Source organism: Aedes aegypti, chromosome 3 (assembly GCF_002204515.2).
Source record: "Aedes aegypti strain LVP_AGWG chromosome 3, AaegL5.0 Primary Assembly, whole genome shotgun sequence".
NCBI lineage: Eukaryota > Metazoa > Arthropoda > Insecta > Diptera > Culicidae > Aedes > Aedes aegypti.
The window spans coordinates 174,678,741-174,702,166 of record NC_035109.1 but is presented as its reverse complement, the minus strand read 5'-3'; the positions used below and the strand labels follow the sequence as shown (position 1 = coordinate 174,702,166).

The following is a 23,426-nucleotide window of genomic DNA, read 5'->3' as shown; positions in this document are numbered from 1 at the left end:
AATCGATTGTCGACGTGACGTTTTGTAGACCTAACTTTTTAGTTACCATGAACTGGCGCGTTGATGACGGTTATACTCATAGCGATCATCAATCGATTCGCTATAGTATAATACCAGGCGGGCGGAAGGCAGCGCGATGTAACTCGACCCATGCCTGAGGTTGGAAAACACCGCGCTTCGACAGCGAAGTATTCACTGAAGCCCTGAGGCGCAAACGGAACACTCTGGACCTAAACACTGAAGAGCTAGTTGCTGTGATATCACGAGCGTGTGATGCTTCCATGCCAAGAAAAGCCCTTCCTATAGAGAACAGGCCGCCGGTGTACTGGTGGGGCGAATCAATTGAAAATCTTCGAGCAATCTGCCAGACATCTGACATGTTCAGAATCACGATGCAACGCTGCATTGATCAAGGAATCTTTTCGGATGTATGGAAACGGTAGAAATTGGTGCTACTACCAAAGTCGGGGAAACCACCAGGTGACCCGTCGGCGTAGCCTATCTGTTTACTAGATACGACGGGAAAGTTTTTGGAGAGGTCAATTCTCAACAGGCTAGTACCGTATACGGAAGGTGCGCACGGCTTTCCAACAACCAGTTTGGATTCAGGAAAAGTAAATCTATTTTGGACGCTATCCAGTCGGTCGTTCAGACAGCTGAGGTGGCAATCCAGCATAAAAGGAGCGGCATCCGTTACTGCGTGGTTTTCACTCTGGATGTGAAGAATGCGTTCAACAGCGCAAGCTGGGAAGCAATAGCACACGCACTTCACCGCCTCAAGATAGCGGTGCAGTTGTGTAAGCTTCTATGAAGCTATTTTGATGATAGGATTCTACTGTATGACACAGAGGAGGGGCAGAGAAGCGTTCGAATCACCGCGGGAGTATCTCAAGGCCCAGGATTGAGGCCCGCTGTTATGCCATGCGATGTACGATGACGTACTGAGGCCGCCCCTTCCGACAGGTGTTAAGATTGTTGGCTTCGCCGACGATATCACCCTAGTGGTCTATGGTGAATCAATGGAGGAGGTAGAGTTGACAGCGGCGCACTCTATTTCCATAATTGAGGAATAGATGAACTCTAGGAAACTAGAACTAGCCCGTTACAAGACTGACGTGGTCAACAACCGCAAGTCCGAGCAACGGGCGCTTATCTCGGTAGGTGATTGCAATATAGAGTACAAGCGATCCCTTAGGCATATTGGGGCAATGATCGATGACAAGCTCAGCTTCGTTAGCCACGTTGAATATACCTGTGAAAGGACATCTACGGCTATTGCGGCGCCTTCGAGGATGATGTCTAACAGCTCTGCTGTAATTGTCAGCAAACGCAAGCTACTGGCAAGCGTGGCGCTATCCATACTAAGGTATGGAGGACCAATTTGCTCAAAAGCGCTTTGATCGAGCAGAAGCAGAAACCTGGAAAGCACGTACAGGATAATGGGCTTAAGAGTAGCAAGTGTATACCGGACGGTATCTAAAGAGGCCGCTGGAATCATAGCCATGATGACGCCCATCGGGCTCATCATTAAGGAAGATGTTCAATGCTTCAACCAAAAGGGGTACCAGAGGAGTCCGCGACACGTGTAAAGAGGAAACGCTCAGAAGTTGGCAGCACGAATGGGATAACTCCACTACGGGTCGATGGACCCATCGGCTAATACCAAATGTGTCAGATTGGTATGGAAGAAACCATGGGGAAGTGAACTTCCACCTGACGCAGTTTCGGTCAGGACATGGTTGCTACAGTACCTGCATAGGTTCGGGCACTCAGAATCTCCTTCGTGCCCCAATTGTGCTGGTGTGGAGGAATCAGCGGAGCATGCCGTGTTCGATTGCCCCCGTTTCATAGTTGTGAAAGGTCACATGTTCGCTACATGCGGAGGGGACACGTCCTCCGACAATACAATAGAGAGAATTTGTATGGATGCCGAGTGCTGGAATGCAGTAACTACGGCTGTCACTCACATTATGTTAGAATTGCAGCGCCTTTGGCGCGCCTACCAAGAGTTGGCTGCAGAGGATTAGCCCTGCCGATGCTGGTTCCTTGTAACATTGTTTAAGTCGGCTAGGAGAAGCAGTTTGCCCAGGCTACTTCTGCTACATGTGTTGTGCTATATGCACTGGCCCCTCCCCGAAGAAATACCATAAGGTGGTTCCGGGGAGATAAGGGTCTGAGCCCAAGGGCCATGTTCAAAAATAATTGCTCAAGTACAGTGTATGGGCGGGTTTTAGCGGGTTGTCGTTGGTGCGTCATCCCCGCATTCCTTGAGTTACCTTCTCAGGGGATCTGTTTGCAGCTTCCCACTTTGTAAAAAACAAAAAAAAACACTTTCCTTTGTGTATAACTTTTATTGCATTGCATTATGAAGAAACTTTTGGGTAAAACAAGTTTAGAGTGTAATGTTCACATGTGCAAAATATCCTCACAATCTGTCAAGTGGTTTCGAGATGGCTTGCAAGCAAAAAGTGCTTCGACAAAAATGTTTGGGAGCAGTGGTAGAAAATCCAAGCCAGTCGTACAGGATCCCAAAACAGCTGAGAATCGACAAGTCCCGTGTGGAAAAACTGTTCAAGGAGACCCAGACCCTGCGGCGAGCTGGCACTGGAAGAAAATTGAAGACATGCAAACCCGTTAAGTCAAGAAAGGCCAATTCTTCGGTCTGGTTTGTCCAGCAGATAATGAAGCGGACCGGAGTTCATGTCTTCAAAGTGAGGAAGATGCCTAATCGAATCGATAAACAGAATACGGTGGCCGAATCTCGTGCTAGACAGTTGTACCGGGAGTGGTTGATGTAGCCGGAATGCATCGTAATGGACGTCGAGACGTACATTGAAACGGACGCAAAACAGATCCACTGTCTGAAGTTTTTAGTCGGCAAGTCCCTTTTGGATGTTCCGGAAGAAGAAGGTTGACAAATTTACCAAGAAGAACTTGTTTCAGGTGATCTGTGGGAACGACAAAATCAGTAAGCCATACATATCGGCCAACCTCATCAACGACCAAATATATAAGAACAAATTCCTCTAGAAGTGCCTACTGCCATTCCTCCGGTCCCGACACTCAGTCTTGGCCAACTCTGGCATCGTGTCATTACGCGTAACCTTTTTTTCTATTAAAGTTTCGCTTAAAAGAGAAATTCTGGGCGATTATGAAGTGCAAGCTCCGGCAAAAAGGCAAGATCAGCTGTAATTACACAGGAAGTCAACAGACACTACTCAGGATCAGTAGCATCATCAATGTGTAAAAACTATAATATATATTTGGCGCTGGCTCCGTCCGGATGCAGGTTAATTTGGGGATGGAAGGGAAATGTTGACGTGTTAATTGAATCAAGGAAGCCGTTGAGACATCTGTTTTTCACAAGAAAACATTGGGAGTTTGAATATGGGGAAGGGTTGTTTAAAGGATTCGTTTTGGTCGTCGCTCGCCTCACAGGAGCATGCAACCAAATCAACGAATCAAATACTACTCAGGAGATTGAATAGATCAACCCAATGTTGAATATACTACGCAAATCTATTATCTGTTGTGGTATTTTTAGGTGATCTTTCCGTCCAACAGAAAACAAATGTTGTTGAAAAAACTTTTAAGTCGATTATCTCAAAACAAGGCTTTTGTCATTTACACCCGGGGCCTTCCTTAGCCGAGTCCACGGCTACAAAGCAAAGCCATGCTGAAGGTGTCAGTGTTCGATTCCCGTTTGGTCCAGGATCCAGGGCATAGAGTATCATCGTACCTGTTACACGATGTACGAAGGCGAAAATGGCAACTTTGACAAATAAAACTCTCAGTTAATAACTGTGGAAGTGCTCACGCAACACTAAGCTGAGAAGAAGGCTCTGTCCCAGTGAGGACGTAATTTCAAAAAGAAAAAGAGCCTTTGTGCCCTCATTTATTTCCCGAGAGTTTAAAAAATATACGACTCAAAATGAACTTTTGGTGCTCATATTTGTCTGTTACATTTCTTTTCGGGTACAGTCTTCAAACAGCGTCTGCAATTCTGACGAGACATCAGCAACGGCCAAAGGCAGTGGAAGAACGCAGAAATAAACAGTTGAAGAGGTCAAACAAATAAAAAGCAATTTCAAGATCTTGATGCAGCAGCAGCCCAGCCCGAACAGTCGGAGCGAAAATCGTCCGCACATAGTGAGTGTTTCTTCGGCGGTATTTTTGACTAGCGGGCGGGCGGAGGGAAATCTAGGGAATAGATTCAATTTTCTAAATGTATGTGGTTAAGCTCAAACTTCCCTCGAGATTGTTCGCGTTTGCGGTTTGCCATCGAGAGGGCAAATATGGGAAAATTTTCAAACCGATATACGAACGATATACGACGATGCGATGGCGAGAGTGACACTTGTACGAGCGTTGTGCGAACGGGTGAATGCCATGTACTCTGGTAGTTTATTTCCCTACCGAGATTTTCCCATGTCTTCCGGTCGTGTACTATGGATGAGAGTGTTTTGTGCCTGCCTGTTGGGAGTTGGAAGTACTAAGACGATATTTGTTGAGCTTTGGATAGATTCTGTTAATACACAACATACAAACATACAGATTTAGATCAGTTCAGAATAGCTGCTTTTTTTTAGCATGTGAAACCAATTTAAGATTATCGAATTTAAGTATTACATACTAAAGTAGCTATTTCGGATAAGCATTCTGATATACATGCAGAAGCACACAAATTGTAATATAACGTTATATCAGCTGCATGATCAATCCCGTCACAAATCTATTGCTCCTTTCTGGCGCCTCTTTAAAGGAAAATCCTGTTTCTTTGCTTAGTGTTCTTATGAGCATGTCACAGTTATTCGCTGGAACTTTCATTAATAATTGATTTTACTAATAATTGAGATCTTTCACAACCATGAAAGGCAGGCAATCGTCAGCACAATTGGAGAACGCAGGAGATTCTGCGTTCCAGAACCTGTGCGTTGCGGATGAAGCATGGTGCTTGATTGGCAAATATGATCGAATTTGGTTCCGTTTGGTATGCGCTTGCTACTTTTAAGCACATACACTCCCGTGCATAAATTTGGGTTCACCCCCTCAAAAACATACAAAAGTGTTCAGTCCACATCTCTGTGGTTACGCTCCAATTGAAACTCTCAAGGCCGCATTCGAAAGGCAAAGAGTTATTCTTACTTCGTATGTATTTTTCGAGTACATTTTTTGAATTTTGTATACTAAATTTGTACTTAAAGTTATGACATTTTTCAATAAACACGTTAAAAAACAAAGCTAATTTCCTCATCATTGGATCGATCAAAATTTCAAAACAAGGTGTCATTAGAATTATAATCTTATATTCTTTGAAAGGCGCTCACGAAATTTGAAAACTTGTTTTAAAATTTTGGTCGATCCAATGATGAGGAAATTAGCTATGTTTTTTCAGTGTGTTTTTTTTTTTTGAAAAAGGTCTCAACTTTAAGTAAAAATTTGAGCTTGAGCTTGAGCTTGAGCTTGAGCTTGGTTGGCCGCCCGTGGTTGCTACACCAGTATCGCCAGATCAGCTGCACTTACGCAAGGAACCAACCAGATGACTGCTTGGGATTAACAGGCACCCTCAGTGTATAAGTGCTGGTGATCTTCTATTCTTAGGCAACAATGGTACCGTAATTTCGGGTGAAATTGATCACTTTTCACGGTTTTCCATGTCTGTTTTCTATGATGTTGCCAATTCCAAACAACTTAATGCAGGAAAACAAGTACGACGGTAAGCCTCATTGGTTTATATACTCAAATTTTCATACAGTTGTGATTTTAGTGCTGAAAATTGTCTCTAAAATAAAAAATCAAGGAATTCCATATCGGGGTGAAATTGATCACCTGTCAAAACAATTACTGTTAGTTTTGAAAACAACTTTACATATTTAATTTGGGCCTCTTGAATCCAAATATGCTTGCCAAATTCTTAACAATGCAAAATTTGTGGAAATAATAAACAATTAACTTTCAACAATACCGCAGAAAACACCTAAAGGTAGGCAATTTCCGAAGGAATCTTCTGATATCTATGCAAAAATCAATTATTACAACAAAATGAACCAATTGGTACGAAATTTGAAAATAAAATTTGTTTCGGGATATATTTCAAGCATCCTTGCAAATTTTCAGGTTGACACCATGTCCAAATCTTTGTTTAAAACTATAAGTTAATTGATGTCTGCCAATACCACACAGAACACGATTATGGAATTTTCTATTATTTTCATAGAAATAAACATTCCTAAACACAAAAAGCTTCACAACATGCAATTCGACAATAGTTTAGACAAACAACGTTTGTTTACATAGGTTGCATTGATTTCTGTGCTCTATTAAAGGGAAATAAAATCGTGTGACACAGTGATCAATTTCACCCTACTGATCAATTTCACCCGAATTCACGGTACCTGCCACGTCAGAATGCCGGCCAATGAGGGGAAGGGAAAGGAATTGATGATGCATTCAACTGGCTCCCACGGTTGACCGTATATACCACTGCGTCAACACCAGTTCATGCGGGAAGGGAGAAGGGGTGGGGTAATTTTTGTGCCTATGTATCAGGCGTAAAGGAAGGCATGCTATAATGATGAACGAATGGAAGCGTAGGGAAACGGTTTATTTTTGTCCGTCTCGAGTTCTAGCAAATGCTATGAACTGTGATAGATATACATCAACTGTGATATATTAAGAGTGGTAGATAGAAGCAAGTGGTAGATACAACTACAAAGTACGAGGAAAGGGACGGGCCTGGGATTGAACCCATGACCTTCTGCTTATGAAGCAGAAGCGGTAGCCATTAGACCACCAACCCCGTCTATGTCTCAACTTTAAGTAAAAATTTAGTATACAAAATTGAAAAATGTTTTTGTTAAAATACATACGAAGTAAGAATAACTCTTTGCCTTTCGAATGTGGCTTAGAGAATTTCAATTGGACGCGTAATCACATAGATGTGGACTGAACACTTCTGTATGTTTTTGAGGGGGTGAACCCAAACTTTTGCACGGGAGTGTAAGTCTATACGTGTTTATCAAACGCACTCTCTTATGTACCTAGGAATAATATAAAATAAAGTCGAGATCTGCCGTCACTGAAAAATGTGATCGAAATGGTTTTGACATTGAAAAGACGATTTTTGTACAATAGTGTCTATGGGAAAGTTTTTCCATAAAATAATCGCTATTTTACAAAAGTGTCAGTTTGATGATTAATCTACCTTAGAGTGAGAACAAAATTTTATTTTTCGTTTTTATGAATTGAAAAATAAACTTTGTTCGGGAAAGTTGTGAGTAATATTTAAAGAAACTATTTTACTATATTTTTATACGTATACGTATCTTTGGATTTTCATGAATATTTTGGAGTTTTTCGTGCAACGTCCCTAAAAATATCTTTTTTCATCAAAACTTCTTTTGACGATTTTGTATCGTTTTGATTCATATTACGGATAGCTTCAAATTTCGGACACTCTACTTTGTATGGGAAACATTTCGCATAAAATGTTTAATTTTTTTCTATTAAAAAAGTTCGCACTTTCGAGGCTCGTTTTAGTCAACACAGTGAATCAATTGTCACCCAACCGGCAGCAACAAAAACATTGCCATCTTCTATTCTTATTGCATCAATATTATTTCGCAATAACAGTTTATCACCACTTGAACAGTATATGACAATGATCGATCACCTCGTGCGCAGCGATTTTCTGGGCTTCGCATTTCAGTAATCGAGAACTTTCTCCATTTTGGTGAACATTGGCACATTATCGAACAGTATCCATAAAAAATGGTGTTGTGTTCAAAATAACAGATAAATCACGAGTGGAAAAGGTTGCAACAATGTTGCGCCCTGTGATTGCTTTGTTGTTTATCTTTTTCGAAGACAATTCGATTCACTGAGCCAAATTTTTCCATTGATAGGTATGTATGAAAGTTTATAATGCTCAACTGCCTTAGACGCCTCTGTAGTAGTTTGCCAATTTCAAATAATTATTTGACTTTTCTATTTAAGATTTCCATGAGCTGTCCGGAATTCGAATCATAGTGTCCGGAAAATAAGGCAAAAGTAGGGAAGCGTCCGGAGTTAGAACCATTAAAAGTCCACATATTTATATTTAACTAGTGGTCCAGGCAAACTTCGTTTTGCCATCAAGTAGGCTGCTAGAAAATGGCATGTAATCCCCCATACAAAATGACACATTAGACTTCTCCAGTTTTCTCAATATTCTGGAGGCTTTCCCAGTTTTTTTCCTCGCACTATCACTTCGCATCCTTTGTCGAGTGCAACTGTGAAAAACTTACGTCAATCCGACGGAATCCGTTGATCCGTTCTCAAGTTATTTCGTGACTTACAAATTTATGTAGGTTTTTTAAATGATTCATGTGGCGGAATCAAAATCTTCACCCACCATTTGAAAGTTAAGTGTTTTAGAAACTCGATAACGCGGAGGAATCATACAGAATGATTTATTTTATATGCTTTCAGATGAGTGTTACTTCACTGAGGCCTTAAGTGTCCGTAAAAGAAGATCAAAACGGTACAATTTTCAATTGTTCAAGTGTTATTAAATAACAAATAACACTTGAACAATTGAAAATTGTACCGCAAAAACACATAACTTTCTTGAAAAAAAAAAAAATATTTTATCTATCATACTTTTCGAGTTATTGAAGGTTTCATACAAAATGTTGTACCTTTTTGACATAAAATCATCAGGTTGTGCATGTTTTCGCACTGAAACTTCTACATCCAATTGTTATGAAATTTAGACAGAGCCACTCCTAGACTGCTTTAGCCTGGCAAAAAAGAAAGTCTGAAAAGAATATTACTTATATACATATATAATTCACACTTATTCACAATACCCTATACAGGCTTGTCTTGAATAACCTGTATCAAATCTAATAAATTATAACTTATAACAGCAATCGCAATTTTGGGACCAGTTCAAATGGGGTTCCATGTATTCTTTCATGAAAAGCTATAGAGATTCTTTTAAAAATTTCTCTCGAGATATCTCCAGAGACTCTTCCAGAGATTTCTCCAGGAATTTATCTCTATCGTAATCCCTACCGCGATTTCTCCAGGGATTGCATGAGAACTTTTGCCAGAGATTTCTCTAGGAAGAATTTTTATTCGTCATGAGACATTTTTGAACGGTTCTGATAAGGCTCCAGGAATGCAAGGATAGTGATACAGGAATTTTTTATTTAGAGATTTCATAAGGAGTTGGTGTTGGAATATCTCCAGTGATTCTTTCATAGATTTCTCGAGTACAATCTTCACTGAGATTCTTCCAATGAATTTATTCAAGGATTCTTCTAGGATCAGATTTAGGAATCATTCCAGGAATACTCCGGAATTTTTACGGAGATTTCACTAAGGATTTTTCCAGCGTTTCTCCAGGTATTCTTTAAGAGATTCCTCTTGAAAATTCTTACAGTGACTTCTTCAAGGATCCCGCTAGGAAAAACTCTACAAATATTCTTGCAGAGATATTTTCAAGGCATTCTCCAGGAATTGTCCTAGGAGTTACACTAGGACAATCTCTTCATGGATTACTCAAGATATTTCTCTAGTGATTTCTCCTGAGTTTAGTTCGAGGATTTCTTCACATGCATTCTTCATACATACAAAGATATCCTCAAGTAGTCCTTTCGAGATTCGTTCAGGAATTATTCCGAAAAAAATGTCAGGGATTTTAACAGGAATTCCTTTAGGTGTTCTACAACTCTCAAATTCCTCAAGGCATTCCTCAACTATTCCATCCATGAATTCTACCGCAACATGACTTACTCTAAGGATATAACCAGATAATCCTGCAGGGGGTTCCCCAGGGATATCTCGGGAGATTCGTTTTGTGCCTCTAAAAATCATCCAGGGATTCCTTCAAAAGTTTCTCTTGGAATTCTTCCAGAAATACTCCCATGAATTCCTGCCATAATTTTCTTCAAAAATTATCCTAACAATTTCTCTAGGAATTACATTAAGAAAATGTCTACAAAAATTCCTGCAGTAAAATCTCGACATTAATTCCTTGTGGAAAATTTCTTCATGGATAATTTCAAGCAATTCTTTAGTCATTCCACCAGCATAATCTCTACAGTGATTCTTCCTGTGTTATCTCCAAGGATTTTCCAGGGATTCTCCAGCGACTCTTCCAGAGATGCTTGCAGGAGTCTTTCAGTAATTAACTTAGATAATCCTCCCGACAGCAATTAATCCAGTGACTCTTCCAGGGATTACTCTAGGACAATCTCCGCAGAGATTCTTACATAGATTTTCCCATCGTTTTTCTTCAGGAATTTCTCCAAGGATTTGTCCAGAAAATCTATGATGGTTTCCTCTAGAAATTGTTCCAGGTATGAACTGGTGTGGAATCGATTATACATTTGAAAGAAATATGAACCAGCCAAGGGCTGAAAATCTCCTTAATAAAGATAAATAATAATAATAATACTGCTTATCCAAAAAGCATATGTTCCAGGAAATTCTTCTTTCTCTATAGACTCGTGCAAGAATTTCTCCAGGAATTTCACCGAGGATTTCTCCAGAGATTACTTTTTATTATTACCATTTTTTTCAAGATACTCCTGGGAGAATTCCTGAAGGAAACTCTTGAGGAATCTTAGTGGATGTTTGTGAAATTATTTCTTTTATAATTCATGGTAGAATTTTTTGTGGAATCTCCGGATGAATTCCTGTAATGAGCTCTGGTGAAAATCCTAGAGGAAGCTCTAGAGGAGTACTTGAACACTTTCTGGAGAAATATCTGAAGTAATCGTTTGAGAAATTGTCATAGTTTAACCTAGAGAAAGCCTTGAAAACATCTCTGCAAAAATTTCTATTGACATTCTCATAGAGGAATGCTGGTGTTTCTGGAAGAATGTTAGGAGGAATATCAGGAGAATCGCTTGAAGAATCTTTGGAAGAATCTATCAAAAAAAACGGCGATCAATTGTACCCCGTAACTTCGTAGTTGTGTACCCCGTGATCAATCAGGATAGTAATATTGCACAGAGAACCACTCAGATGAAGCTAGGGTTTCAGCTTTTTACCATCTTCAATGTACCAATATCACTACTCTTGATATTACTAGAATGATAACGGCCCCGGCCACATCCTTCTGCCAATCAGGAAGAGGAAGGAATGTTGATTAGATAGCCGTTGTTACTATAAAACCAGAGAATCTCCTGCGTTTTCCACAGCTACCTTGGAAGTAGAAGTGTTAGTAATGGATGATGTATTCGACCGTATCGATACCACTATGGCAAATGGTTAAGTTGATTTATTCAATTCTCGCGATAGATAGAACTAATGATGATTGCATAATAACGACGCAGAGATAGAGAGAGAGATAGTTATCAGGAAGAATGTTACAAATATGAGAAGGGGACGGGCCTGGGATTGAACCAGGCCGTGGCCCTGCTTGGGAAGCATAAGCGGTAGTCATTAGACCAACAGCTTCGTCATTTTGGGATAATCTCTGGAGTCCTTGAAATAATCTCCGCAATAATTCCTGGAAAAGATTCCTGAGGAATTCTTGGATAAATTGCTGTATGTTACCCGGTCGTATTTTGGACCCCCTAAGGAAGTGATTTTAGTTTTTTGTCCCAATTAATTAATTGCACAACGTAACCAAGTCAAAGAACATGCCAAAATGTAGAGAAAAACTTCCCCTACGAGATAAAAATGCCCTTACGATCACGGAGGATCTAAAAAATGTCGAAAATAATTGAATTGTGAAGCACTGTTTTTCATTATTTTGGACATACCAATACATTTTGGACCCTCAAAGTATATATTTTGGACCCCCGGCATTTTTTTACCGTTTGGCGACAAAGTCTACGACACTGGTTGTATTATATGCTTGCCCATAGTCTAACCAATCCATTGACAATGGAAAATCAAAGAAATTCTACGCTTTTAGTGCATAAATCTGAAAAAACGTTTTTGTTTACATTTGAAAAATTTCTGACGTCTTCAATTTCTGTGTGTAACGTGTTGTAACGGTTGCATGGATGAACCGATTAAATTAAATTAATTTCAGATAAAATAAACACATTTTTTATGTACAAATGGTTGATGCAAGTGCGGAATAGTCCTATCTTTCCAAATGGCATGCGAATTGAGTTGGTCTTTCGATTTAAACTGGGAAATTTGCAGGAAAATGGCCCAGGGGATCCAAAATATATTAGTTACCCTATATCTCAGTAAAGATTTTAATGCAGAAATCTATGGTGGAATCACTGGAAACATTTCGGCAGAAACTCCTGACGAAATCGCTAAAGAAATATACCTGCAAAAAAACCTTCGCGGAATCCGAGGAGGAACTCCTGGCGAAATTCCTGAATGAATTGCTAAAAGGCCGGTCTATAAAATGTGGTAGCGAACAAAAGTTCTTCCTGGAGGAATCTCTGACAAATCCGCCAGGGGAAGCCCTGGAGAAATCGCTGCGATTACAATTATTTTGAAGGAATTGAAATACCTAGAGAAACCTCTCGAAATATTTCGAGTGGTATTTTTGAAGGAATCTATTGAAGTTTTCCTGATAATTCGTCGGCGATGAAATGTCGTTAACTTTAATTTGTTTGAATATTATAATTTTAAGTGGGCCTCGTGGCCAAGCGATTAGTTTTGTCAGGCAGTTAAGCGTATGGTGTTATGAGGTGTGGATTTGACTCCCGCTGTAGTCAACGAAACCTTTCGTCATGATTGTTTCTCGGATGTACCACAGGAGCATGCTTGTCCGTTGTCTAGTGTTAAGTTACAGTATGTGCAGTAAGAAGTTTCAAAATTGATTGAAGGTTGAAAACTCATGCTAAAACCCATTTGCTGAAGAAACAAGTCCCTTTTGAGCTAATTTTGTTTGAGATTTTTATAGATATTTGCAGGGCTATAATCCCATATAAAGCTAAATAATTGCAAACAAACTCATGGATATCTCTTTTCCTATCCTATCAAATTTCTATTTCTTTTCTCTAGAAAGTTACAGTTCCTTTGCCGTGCCGATTGGCCAAAAATGACCCTAATGCACAAGGAAGGTTAATGTCTTGAAGAGTCGACTATAGATTTGATGGATACTTAACCGTTTCAATTCTCGAAAAGTAAATATCAAACATTAAATTTCACTAAAATGCGTTCCAATAAACTTGGCACAGATGTTTAGATACAAAATGGCCACTTTATCGTTAATTTGAAGCGCACGGGGTCTCTAAAAATAATCATTTGTAGGATCAATCAAATGCAGGAACGCATGGTTATTCAATTCAATCGTTTTCACAATGTTCACACTTATGCGTTTTTCTTAAAATTATTCGATGTCCAGATTAAAGCTGATTCGGGAAATTATCTTTGACTTGAAATTTGCCTACCTCCAGGTGCACAAAAGAATAGCACCTTTATCACCCGACCTGATCCAGTGGCCCACCAGAATAATTGCGTCGACAGGAACATTTGCCGAGATCCTTTAGTCACCTTTAGCAACTAGATATGTGTGCGGGTAATACTGGCAAAAATACTACTGACAAAAATAATTGAAATCCATTAAGTATTCGTAAAGTGGTTTGATTTTGAGTTACTTTCTTTTACTATGGTCTATACGGGTTAAAACGTTAATAATAATATAACAATAAATAATAAATATGTTGGAAAATGGTGATGTTTAATTCCGAAACAAATTAACAGTCTTATGATATCAGGGATGTCAAGTCAATTTTTGAAAAATCTGGAAGATTTTGAAAATTTGTCTGGAAAAGTCTGGATCGCTTTTGTCGTATATGGAGAACCTAACAAATTATTTACAAAACCTTACAAATTCATTTCAAATTTTATCTGGATCTTCCAGATTTTTGTAAAATGAGGCCTTAAAAATCTGGAATATTCCAGACAATTCTGGAAGGTTGGCAACGCTGTATGATATCGATTATGTTTAGACAGCTCATCCTCATGCATGAAATTAAGAAAAATGCACTGCAATAATACTATTCCACAAATTTCCATTATATTCTGCTGGCTGCACCTCAGACACCGTTTGCTAGATTGTAATGTAAATTTGCATAAACGGGAATTGAATCCCACCAAAGACAATTAGAATTCAGTAGATTCTGAGCAAACCACCCCGCCGCCAGCCAAGTACTCATTGCATATTCAGTGGCATCGCGAATCGAGTCAACAAAATTGAGCACCGAAAATTTCAATTCACTCCACGCGTAATGGTGCAAACGTTAAGTGGCAGCGCACTGAAGAGGTTTGAGCGAATGAGAACCTCCCCCACACCACGCTCTGCTGAACGAACCAACTGCAGAGCAACTTTGTTTGCACAACAGCTTCAATTATTTAGCGTAACTCTGTTTGAGAAGTAATTTGAAAAGTTTTCCTCCGGACTTACCTCTTGTAGCACCGAAGGCAACGTTCCACCCTCGCTGAGCCTACCCCAGCCGGTAACGGTGGCATTTTCACCGATTAGCAGATCATCCGTCGCCGGCAGACAAATTGGACTAATGTGCGGGGCGAACACCAGGGGCTGCTCCAGCTTCACCAGCGCCAGATCGAACTCATAAGTGAAGAAGTTGTACTTCGGGTGGACGACTTTCCTCGCGACGGCACGTTCCGTATACGGTAATTGCTCCTGCACGTGCGAAAAGTCATACTCTCCGACCCGTATCCGTATCTGGGACGTCAGCAAGCTAGAGTAATAATTAGAGAGAAGAGAAATACAAACACGTATCATCAGCGAATTTATACGGGAATTTCGGAATGGCACTCGAACGGGGGATGCAAACTTTCTCTGCATTCTGCACATTTCTTCGACGGACCATCACAGCCACAGCTTCGTTCCAATGCCACAGTGGACGAAAATTGACTAAACACCGCATAATTAAGAAGCCACAGATTTTGAACATTACAATTTACCAATTGCCATGTAAAATCTATAAAAAATCTATTGGTTTCAGTCGGTCACACTTCGAAGTCTGCGCAAGACGGTAGACGCAAATAGGTAGATTGTAAGGTTCTAAACCAGCGGCATCTAAAAGTTACGATTTTGGGCCCGTTTTTGCCCACTATGCAACGGTCCGAAGCGAAAGCATAAAATAGAATAAAAGGACTTCAATTACTCATCTACACAGTGGCCGGCGGTCGCAATCCAGTTTTCGTTGATCACAGCCCCGCCGCAGCGATGCGTACTGGAGAAACCGAAGAAGGACGTCCGCCGGACCGAGACTTGCCAGGGCCACCGTCCGAAGGGGGCATTTTTGCCGCCCACTATCCGCGTCTCCGGTCGACCCATCGTTTGCACACCGCATTCTATGGGATGGAAGAGAAAGGAGAAAATTTACATTGGGATATAATCATTTGTAATATTACGTACATGTTTTTTTTGTATGTATTTGGGGCAATGCAAATTTAGTTTAAAGATTTGCTCGGAACATGGAAGCTTGTGCTAAGGAAAAATAACAGCTAAGAGGTAACTGTATCCTTCGTAAAGATCTAAGTATGTTTTTTTGAACTCACGAACTCCTTTGAACTCCTTGGAGTAAGGTACCTATTCAGATTTATAAAAGTAATCAGTTCGCATCGGGAGCTTTATCATTGTAATTCATTTTCAAGAAGGATCCATCAACTATGACCAACTTTGTCGTCAGTTCAATTTCTTTGCATATAGAGAGTAGAAGCACAGACAAACAGACGTAACAGCTTGAACAAAAATGATTAAAATTCATCACCCATATATGAACTAGCGACATCTGTTGATCAAGTTGCACGAAAAGTGATATTGGCAACACTGACAATAAAATTTAACCCAAACGAAAATTTAGCAACACTAGCCGCATAAACTGTCAGATGTACTTTGTTTTGTTTTGATTTCTTTTTGCTGACCGAGCTAGTGAAGTTGATCGTTGTAAAAAATGATAAGCGAGCGAATATATGTGAATATTTATTTAAGTTTTGCTTTAAAATGTAATTAAAACGAGAATAAAACATCATCCGGTACAGAGGCGCGTCCACGTTCGAAACCATGGGTAGGACAAACATTGACAAATATCTTGTGCACAGTGTAGCAAAGAAAAAGTTTGGCCCTGGACTGGGAATTTTAAGTATATATATTTTAGAGGCTCAAACGCAAAGCGTGTAAGTGACATTTTGATTCTGAACGATTTGTTCTAACGATATTTTCAGGTTTTTTCGCTCAGCAGAAAAAGAAACATCATGATTCCTAGAAGACTGTTTTTTTTCTGATTCCCATACTACTTGTATAGAATGAAAAATTGCGGAAAAAACTTAAATAGATTTTCTTAAAACAAGATATTTGTCCCTGACCCCCCTTATTGCTTCTAACCCCCTCATTTTCATTTTCATGCGAGTCGTTACCACAAAACTAAGAATGCTTTTCGTCTTAACAAAGCTGGTAGCGACTAAGTGCCTTAAAAATAGGAAATTGAAGGAACCAAGAAAACAAAACCTAGAAAGAGCTAAGATTTAAGACGTTGATCATAAAATCAGAGTAGGCATTTTTCTAAGATCCAAGAATTTTTTTTGGGGAAGATCCCTCTTGTCATAACGACAAGTATTACTGAATTTGTTTTATAATGATTTTCTCTAGGAATTTCATCGAATTTTTTAATTTTTTTTTATTGTTTTCCATGGAATTTCTCTACGAATTTTCATAGGAAGAGAATTTTTTTCAGGATACCTCAAGAATTCAACATGAATTTTCCCAAGGAGAACTACAGAAATGGAAGATCTCCAAAGATTATTTCAGTAATAATATTTGAGGAATTTTTCAAGAAGTTCATACACCCACGATTTTATCCAGTGATTCATCCATCGATTTTTCTGGCACATCCTCCAATATTCCCGGCCAAACGTTTTCATTAATTCAATCAATAACTTCACCAGAGATTCCAAAGCATTTCCTGTAAAATTTGATTTTCAGGATTTATGCAAGATTTCAACTTGAGATTTCTTCAAATTTACTTTCGGCAATTGCTCCAGAGATTACATCTAAGATTTCTTCAAAAAATGAATTCTTTGAGATTCTCAAGTATTTATATGCTGGTTTGCTGTTGAAAAGGAAAGTAACCGATTATCTAGATGCATGAAAAAATTGCTTCCAGAAATTTTTAAGAAGATCTCATTTTTTTGATCGCAGCAAGCAGTTTAGAAGAAATGTCATATCAAATGGACCTCCCTGTTGGAAATTACTTGACCCATTCAGTAAAGAGATTTCATTGCTTTTCTTGAAAGAAACAGGAAACTAAGCATAAATCTTGAAAGTTTTATTTCTTCAAGGAATGTCTCCTGGGAAATAACTAGAAAATTTTCTGAAAAATAAATACCGTTTTGATTCATATTACGGACAGCTTCAAATTCCGGACACTCTCGTTTGTATGGGAAACATTTCACACGAAATGTTTCAATTTTTGCCGTCCAAAAGTTCTCATTTTCGAGGCTCATTTTATTAGGTTTTTTCCATAAATATCATTGCAAATTTATAATGCCCAACTACCTCAGACGTCTCTTAAGTGGTTGAACGATTTGAATTGATGATTTGACTGTTCCATTAATGATTATCATGAGCTGTCCGTAATTCGAATCAAAGCGTCCGGAATATGAGGCAAAAGTGAGGGAGCGTCCGGAATAAGAATCATGAAAAGGCCACACGTTTTGATTTATTTAAAATTATTCAAGTTGCGGACGCGTATTCTTTACCCACCATCCGAAAGTTAAGGGCTTCCGACGCTCGATAACGCTTAAAAATCATACAGAATGATTTATTTTGTATGGTCCAAGCTGGGTTATACTTCACTGAGGCCTTAAGTGTCCGTAATATGAATCAAAACGGTACGTGAGGAATGTTTAAAGAAATCCTAGATAAACCTCTTACAAAATTTGTTTAAGTCACCCTTAATGAACAAGGTTCTCTGAAATAACTCCCTGTTTAAAAATCGCTCAAATCTCGGAGTAGTATTTCTTAGCATTTTCTTAAGAAATTTCTTGAAAAACAGCTCTATAGAAATTTCTTAAGCAATATTCGAAGGAAATTTAAAAAAAAACCCTAAATTAATTTTGAAGATTGCTTGGAATTTTGTTGACAAACTATTCAATAAATGCTTGGTAAAACTGGTTGTTCGAAGAACGTTAAAGAATTTTTGATTTCTGAAAGAAAACGTGAATGAATTCTTGAAGAAATCCACATGAACAGGCGAAGAAACTCTTGCAGGGTTTCTTAAAAATAAAAAAAATCCTTTGAGCTATTGTTTTTAAACACTCTGCACTAAACCATTATGAAAAAAATCCTTAAGAAATTCTAGGATAGTTTTGGTAATCAAAGTAATACTTGAGGAAATTACTGGAGGTAGTAGTTTTGGAGTTCTCATGGACTTCCTGGATCAACATCTAAAGGATTTTTTCTAAGCATCCTTTGGAAAATCATTGGAAAAAAATTTGGGAGAATCGGTTGAGAAATTGCTAGAAGTATTTCTGGAGAGATCCCTGTAGGAGACCCTGAAAGTATACTGAATCAATATGATAATTCCTAGAGCTTTTCTTCAGGGAATCTGAGGTGAAATTCTTGAAGAGCCTTTTGAACACGTTATTGTCTCCGATGGTTACTTTGAGCTTGTACAATTTCGCATCAGGATTCATTGCAAGCAGAATAAGGAAAAGGAGACTTTAGGCACCATTTTGGTTGAAATAGATAGTTTAGAGCATTAAAATAGCATTACAATAGAGACCAAATCTCTTAAAAGTAACTGAGCATCAGTCCTGCGTTTGGGATTACTTATTGGATCAACTTTTGTAAATGAATGAAAAAAAAATGAATATCCTTTATTTTTATATCTTTATTAAACAAATTTGACAAAAATAGGCCAAACTACTTGCCTTTATAGCCAAAGAGGTTGTTCTTATTTCCTCATCTTTTTGTAGATAACAAATGGATAAACACCAAAAATTGTGCCAATTTGTGTAGTTTGTTTTTCTTTGCAAAGAAGTGACCCTAATTGCAAAAGTTTTCAGGAAAAACTGAAGATGCTTGACAAATGTTTCATCACGCAGAAACTCCATCAAATACCTTATCGTGTCTTACGACGTTGATCGAGTTTGGATGTATATTGAACAAATGATTAATTGTTTAATTTATTTTTCAACCTTTCTGCTGTCAAATCGTGGGTAGGACAATCCTTTGACTGTCCTACCCAGGTGTTTTCGTGCGTAGTACATGTCCTACCTGTCCTACCCACTTCCCGCGCCACTGATCCGGTACATCATTCAGTGCTATTCATTATCTTCTTCTGGCTGGAAGATTCATCCGGACGGCTTTCCTGTTCCTTTTGCCTCGCACACCAGTGCCGGTGGTTTTATTGGATGTTTTCTGCTGCGATTTTTGGGACACAGCCAGCTTCAAACTCAGCTTTACTTTCCGTAGGAAGCAGTTAATGAGCGTATTGAAGATTTTATCCACAACACGGTCGAAGCAGTCCTTACAGCAGAAAGCATCGAAGTCATCGTACGGAACGTACTCCTTCAATCTTTTTTTGACGCCCTGTCGGTTTTGGTATAGGAAATGTTCAAATCTTTGCTTGTAAGCTGTGAATGCCAGCAGTCCAACTTCAAACAGTTTGGTGCTAGGATAATTTGCGGCATTTTTCAGTTTGCAAAACTGAAACAAATGTGTATTGACCTCAGCTGTGGCTCGTGGAACAATGAGATTCTTTCGGCACCTTTTATGTGGAAGTTTCATTGCTGATGCACCTGTTATGTAAGCCAGTCCGTTCAAGTCTTTCGAAGAATAATTCTGTGTTGTTCGGTAATCTAGTGGCTTAGATTTATACACAAATGCAGTGGAATGCAGTTGTTTGCTAGTGTCATTTTGGAATACAGCATCATTATCTTCAAGCAAGAGCTGAGCTTCATCTGATTCGCAGTTGCTACAATAGAACTATTAGTAGTAGAACGCTAATGGCGCTGTTCTCACAAAACTGAATAAGTTTATTATCACCTTTAACTGTATCTTTTCATTGTTTGTTCGATGTCATGTTGTAGTGGATGATTTTAAAATTCATTTGACACTTTGAGGACCGGTACTCAAGCTGTCAGCGCGTGGCAAACTAGATGTTGGTAACACGAACAGTAGCGACATTAGCATTCTTAGGTTAATGCACGGCATAAAAAATTAACAAGGCAGGCTCTTCACTGATATAAACATCTAGTTTGGTTGTAAACATGTGACGTCACTCCTATCGTACCATATACCATCAGGACCACTAGATCAATTTTTTTTGAAAATTTGTTCGAGGTGGATAGGAATGACGTCGACAAGTAGCTGTCAGTTTTCGGAATATATCACCTTCTTAATTTAGTACACCGTGGGTTAATGCTTCTACTGTTGCTACCCTCAGGTAATTTTTCATTTGCTGCTATTGCCGCATACTTGAACGCAGCTCCAAATTGATATGCGGTGGGAGCATCGTTCCTGCCAATAGAAATATTAGATATAGAACGCTAGAGGCGCTGTTACGTCCATACTATGGTTGTGATGGGAATGAATCAACCACAGTAGCCTTGATTTTCTCTTGGCGCGACCCACCGGTACTCAAAGTGTCAAAACAATTGTTTTGTTTTGCATCATATCTCGATGTGAAAAGAGAAGTGGTACGAGAAAAATACGGAATGCAAGTGTAACCGAAGCTAATCGCTGGAATACTTAGAAAGCTAATCGCTGGAATGAGGAATACACAATGTGAAAAACTTTGAATCAATCTCCGTAATGTTCCATTGACTAGAGTTTTATACATTTAGAAGCCTCCGTGTGACCGACTGAACAATAGAACTATTAGTAGTAGAACGCTAATGGCGCTGTTCTCACAAAACTGAATAAGTTTATTATCACCTTTAACTGTATCTTTTCATTGTTTGTTCGATGTCATGTTGTAGTGGATGATTTTAAAATTCATTTGACACTTTGAGGACCGGTACTCAAGCTGTCAGCGCGTGGCAAACTAGATGTTGGTAACACGAACAGTAGCGACATTAGCATTCTTAGGTTAATGCTTCTACTGACTGAACGCTTCCACTTGCTGGCGGTCTTATGTAATTTGCTGCTACATAGTTTTATCGAGTATAAGAAGACAGAACGAATAAGATTCATAATACCTAGTCGGTAACTGTTCGGAACACATACACGTAATAAAATGGTTTACATTTGAATAAAAAAAAACGTTTATTTGCTACAACTTTTTCTCTTCGCCCAACCATAAATAATAAAAATCAATTTGGAATGTGCAAACATAGAAACATTTGATCTTCACGGTTTCTTCCTTACATATGGTCAAACAGTAGCAGACAAAAACTTTTTCCTGCAGCAGGTTGAAAGAACTAGGAGCAAAAGCTAATCCGCCATCCGTATTGTCTTTCATTGACATCCTCAATCTATGCGATCCTGTAACAGAGAGATATTCGTTTGTGTATTTAAATTGCGCTCTCTGCAATAATAATAATTAATTACCTGTGGAACGACACCAATTGAAGATGTTTTCCTTTGCACACGAAAAACTTTTTTTTCTCAAGTCAACACGACTCAAGTACGATGGCAAGAACTATGACAGAGATTATGTTTTGATTTCGAAAACACGTTACTATGATTGAATTGAAGAAAAATTTGACACTTTGAGTACCACCTCTGAAACATGCAAACTAGATGTTGGTCACAACATTTGCAGCGACATTAGCGGTCTAATTTTTATACGTCTATTTTCCTGCCGCACCGCCGTCTGATCTCTGAGAAAAGGTTCTCCACACAATCTTGCAATGCGTAATTCGTTTTGAAGTGAGTATACCCAAATTCAGACGAAAGTTTCTCCCAAAGCCAACGCAATGCATTGATATTCAGCAGAAAACCGTTTAAATAATTGGGTTTCCTCTGTTTCGCTGTCAGTGACTTAGATTCTTCAAGCGCCTAAAATAATTTAAAAAAAAATAAAAAATAATGTGAGGTTTAGTTAGGTTGATGAGCTGAGTGCTACAAACAATTAAAATTACGTAATTTATTTATTAACTACCCCTGTGAATTTCCCGTTGCGGTTTTTTGCTCATCACACCTCTCCCACTATGAGGCCAAGCGATTCGCCCCTACATGTCGCTTTCAATAGGCTGCCACCCACCTGAAATTTCGATGGTTTTTGATATGTGAGAGCTGAGAAATTGCGGTGTTACCGTAAAGCGAGTGGCAGTATCTAATAGGAGACCTGACTGTATTTTGAAGGCACTCATTCGCTATCAGCCCTATACAATAGAACCTAGTTACATAGCTGAGCAGCTGAGAAATTCACTGAGTATGGTAGGTGGTAGGTGTTATAAGAAACCTGCCTGTGTATTGAAAATGAAATATTGAATAAAAATGAAAATTTACCTGTTCTGGGTCTACACATGTTTTGCTTGTAAAAAACATGTTTTGAAGTAGTTTTTCAGCTTCGTTCAAGAAATCCCAATGGCAGGAGTTATCAGTTAGAGCAGCGCGATAGAACTAAAAGCGTTTTTAAATATTATATGTTAAATAATTTTACACAGCACAATAAGTTTACCTTTGTAGAATTAGTAACTGTTTTAGAGTTAAAAGTATCGAACAGTTTGTCATGAAACTTAGCGAAATTGGCTGTGCCTAACACTTCTTCTGACAATTCACCTGTTTCGACATAAAATTGAAGCCCACTTGCAACTGAATTGCTAAGTGTTCGAGCTGCTTGGGCAACATTCATGCTCATGAACGGTGCAAGATTTACAATTTTGTCCGTTAGTTTGGGTACCAATCTTGGTTCTGAATTTTGGTCGATACGAAACAGTTCTTTAATATGGGCATAAGAGGCTATGTTTTCGTCAAACCATGCGTTATGCTTGGTGAGCATATTTTTTGCATTCTTAAGCAAATGTGGACCATCATACATTACGGCTAACTCTTCACCATCGACATTCCAAATCGGATTTTCAACAGTTGCCCCTGTCTCTCTTATCATTTTAACATTGGTTGTGCCTTGATCTAAGACAACCAAAATTGGCTGTAATCCACATTTCCGAGTTGCACGTACAGTTTCTTCGACCAAAGATTGTTGCACAGAACTTCCAAGGGTATGGTGTCCTAGCAAATATCCAATCGGCTACAGTTGGAAAAGTAAATTATAGTCACATAATCATTCAAATTCACTTTAAGAATAAAAATTTAACTGCTTGAATCTGCGGTGCGCCATATTAGATACAGATTCAATTTCAGTTAATCCTGAAATCATAACTGCAACCGCTTCGGAGGCTAGCACTAGTGGATTATTTTTTTCTATTTTCCGTTTTACACCGTCATCCGGGAATCCGATAAACGTGTCGGTTTTCACATTATACGTTAATTCTTGTTTCAAAGACATGCCGTCGATACAGATAACCACAGCTTTTTC

General features: G+C 38.9%; 1 protein-coding gene and 1 long non-coding RNA gene across 4 annotated transcripts in view; both read right to left on the bottom strand.

Annotated features, from left to right (window-relative positions):
* Positions 1-23,426, bottom strand: part of LOC5567150 (serine proteinase stubble) — a 544,997-nt gene that overhangs the window by 70,208 nt on the left and 451,363 nt on the right. For all 3 annotated transcript variants that reach the window (XM_021853116.1, XM_021853117.1, XM_001651529.2), the window contains 2 exons: positions 15,102-15,291; positions 14,375-14,672 (listed from right to left, as the gene is read on the bottom strand). In XM_021853116.1, the coding sequence (XP_021708808.1) occupies positions 14,375-14,672; positions 15,102-15,291 (488 nt within the window). The remainder of the gene's footprint in view (positions 1-14,374; positions 14,673-15,101; positions 15,292-23,426) is intronic.
* On the bottom strand, positions 21,190-21,874 carry LOC110679120. Its single transcript, XR_002502222.1, has 2 exons — positions 21,494-21,874; positions 21,190-21,427 (listed from the first exon to the last, which is right to left on the bottom strand). It is a non-coding gene; the product is annotated as an uncharacterized LOC110679120 (long non-coding RNA).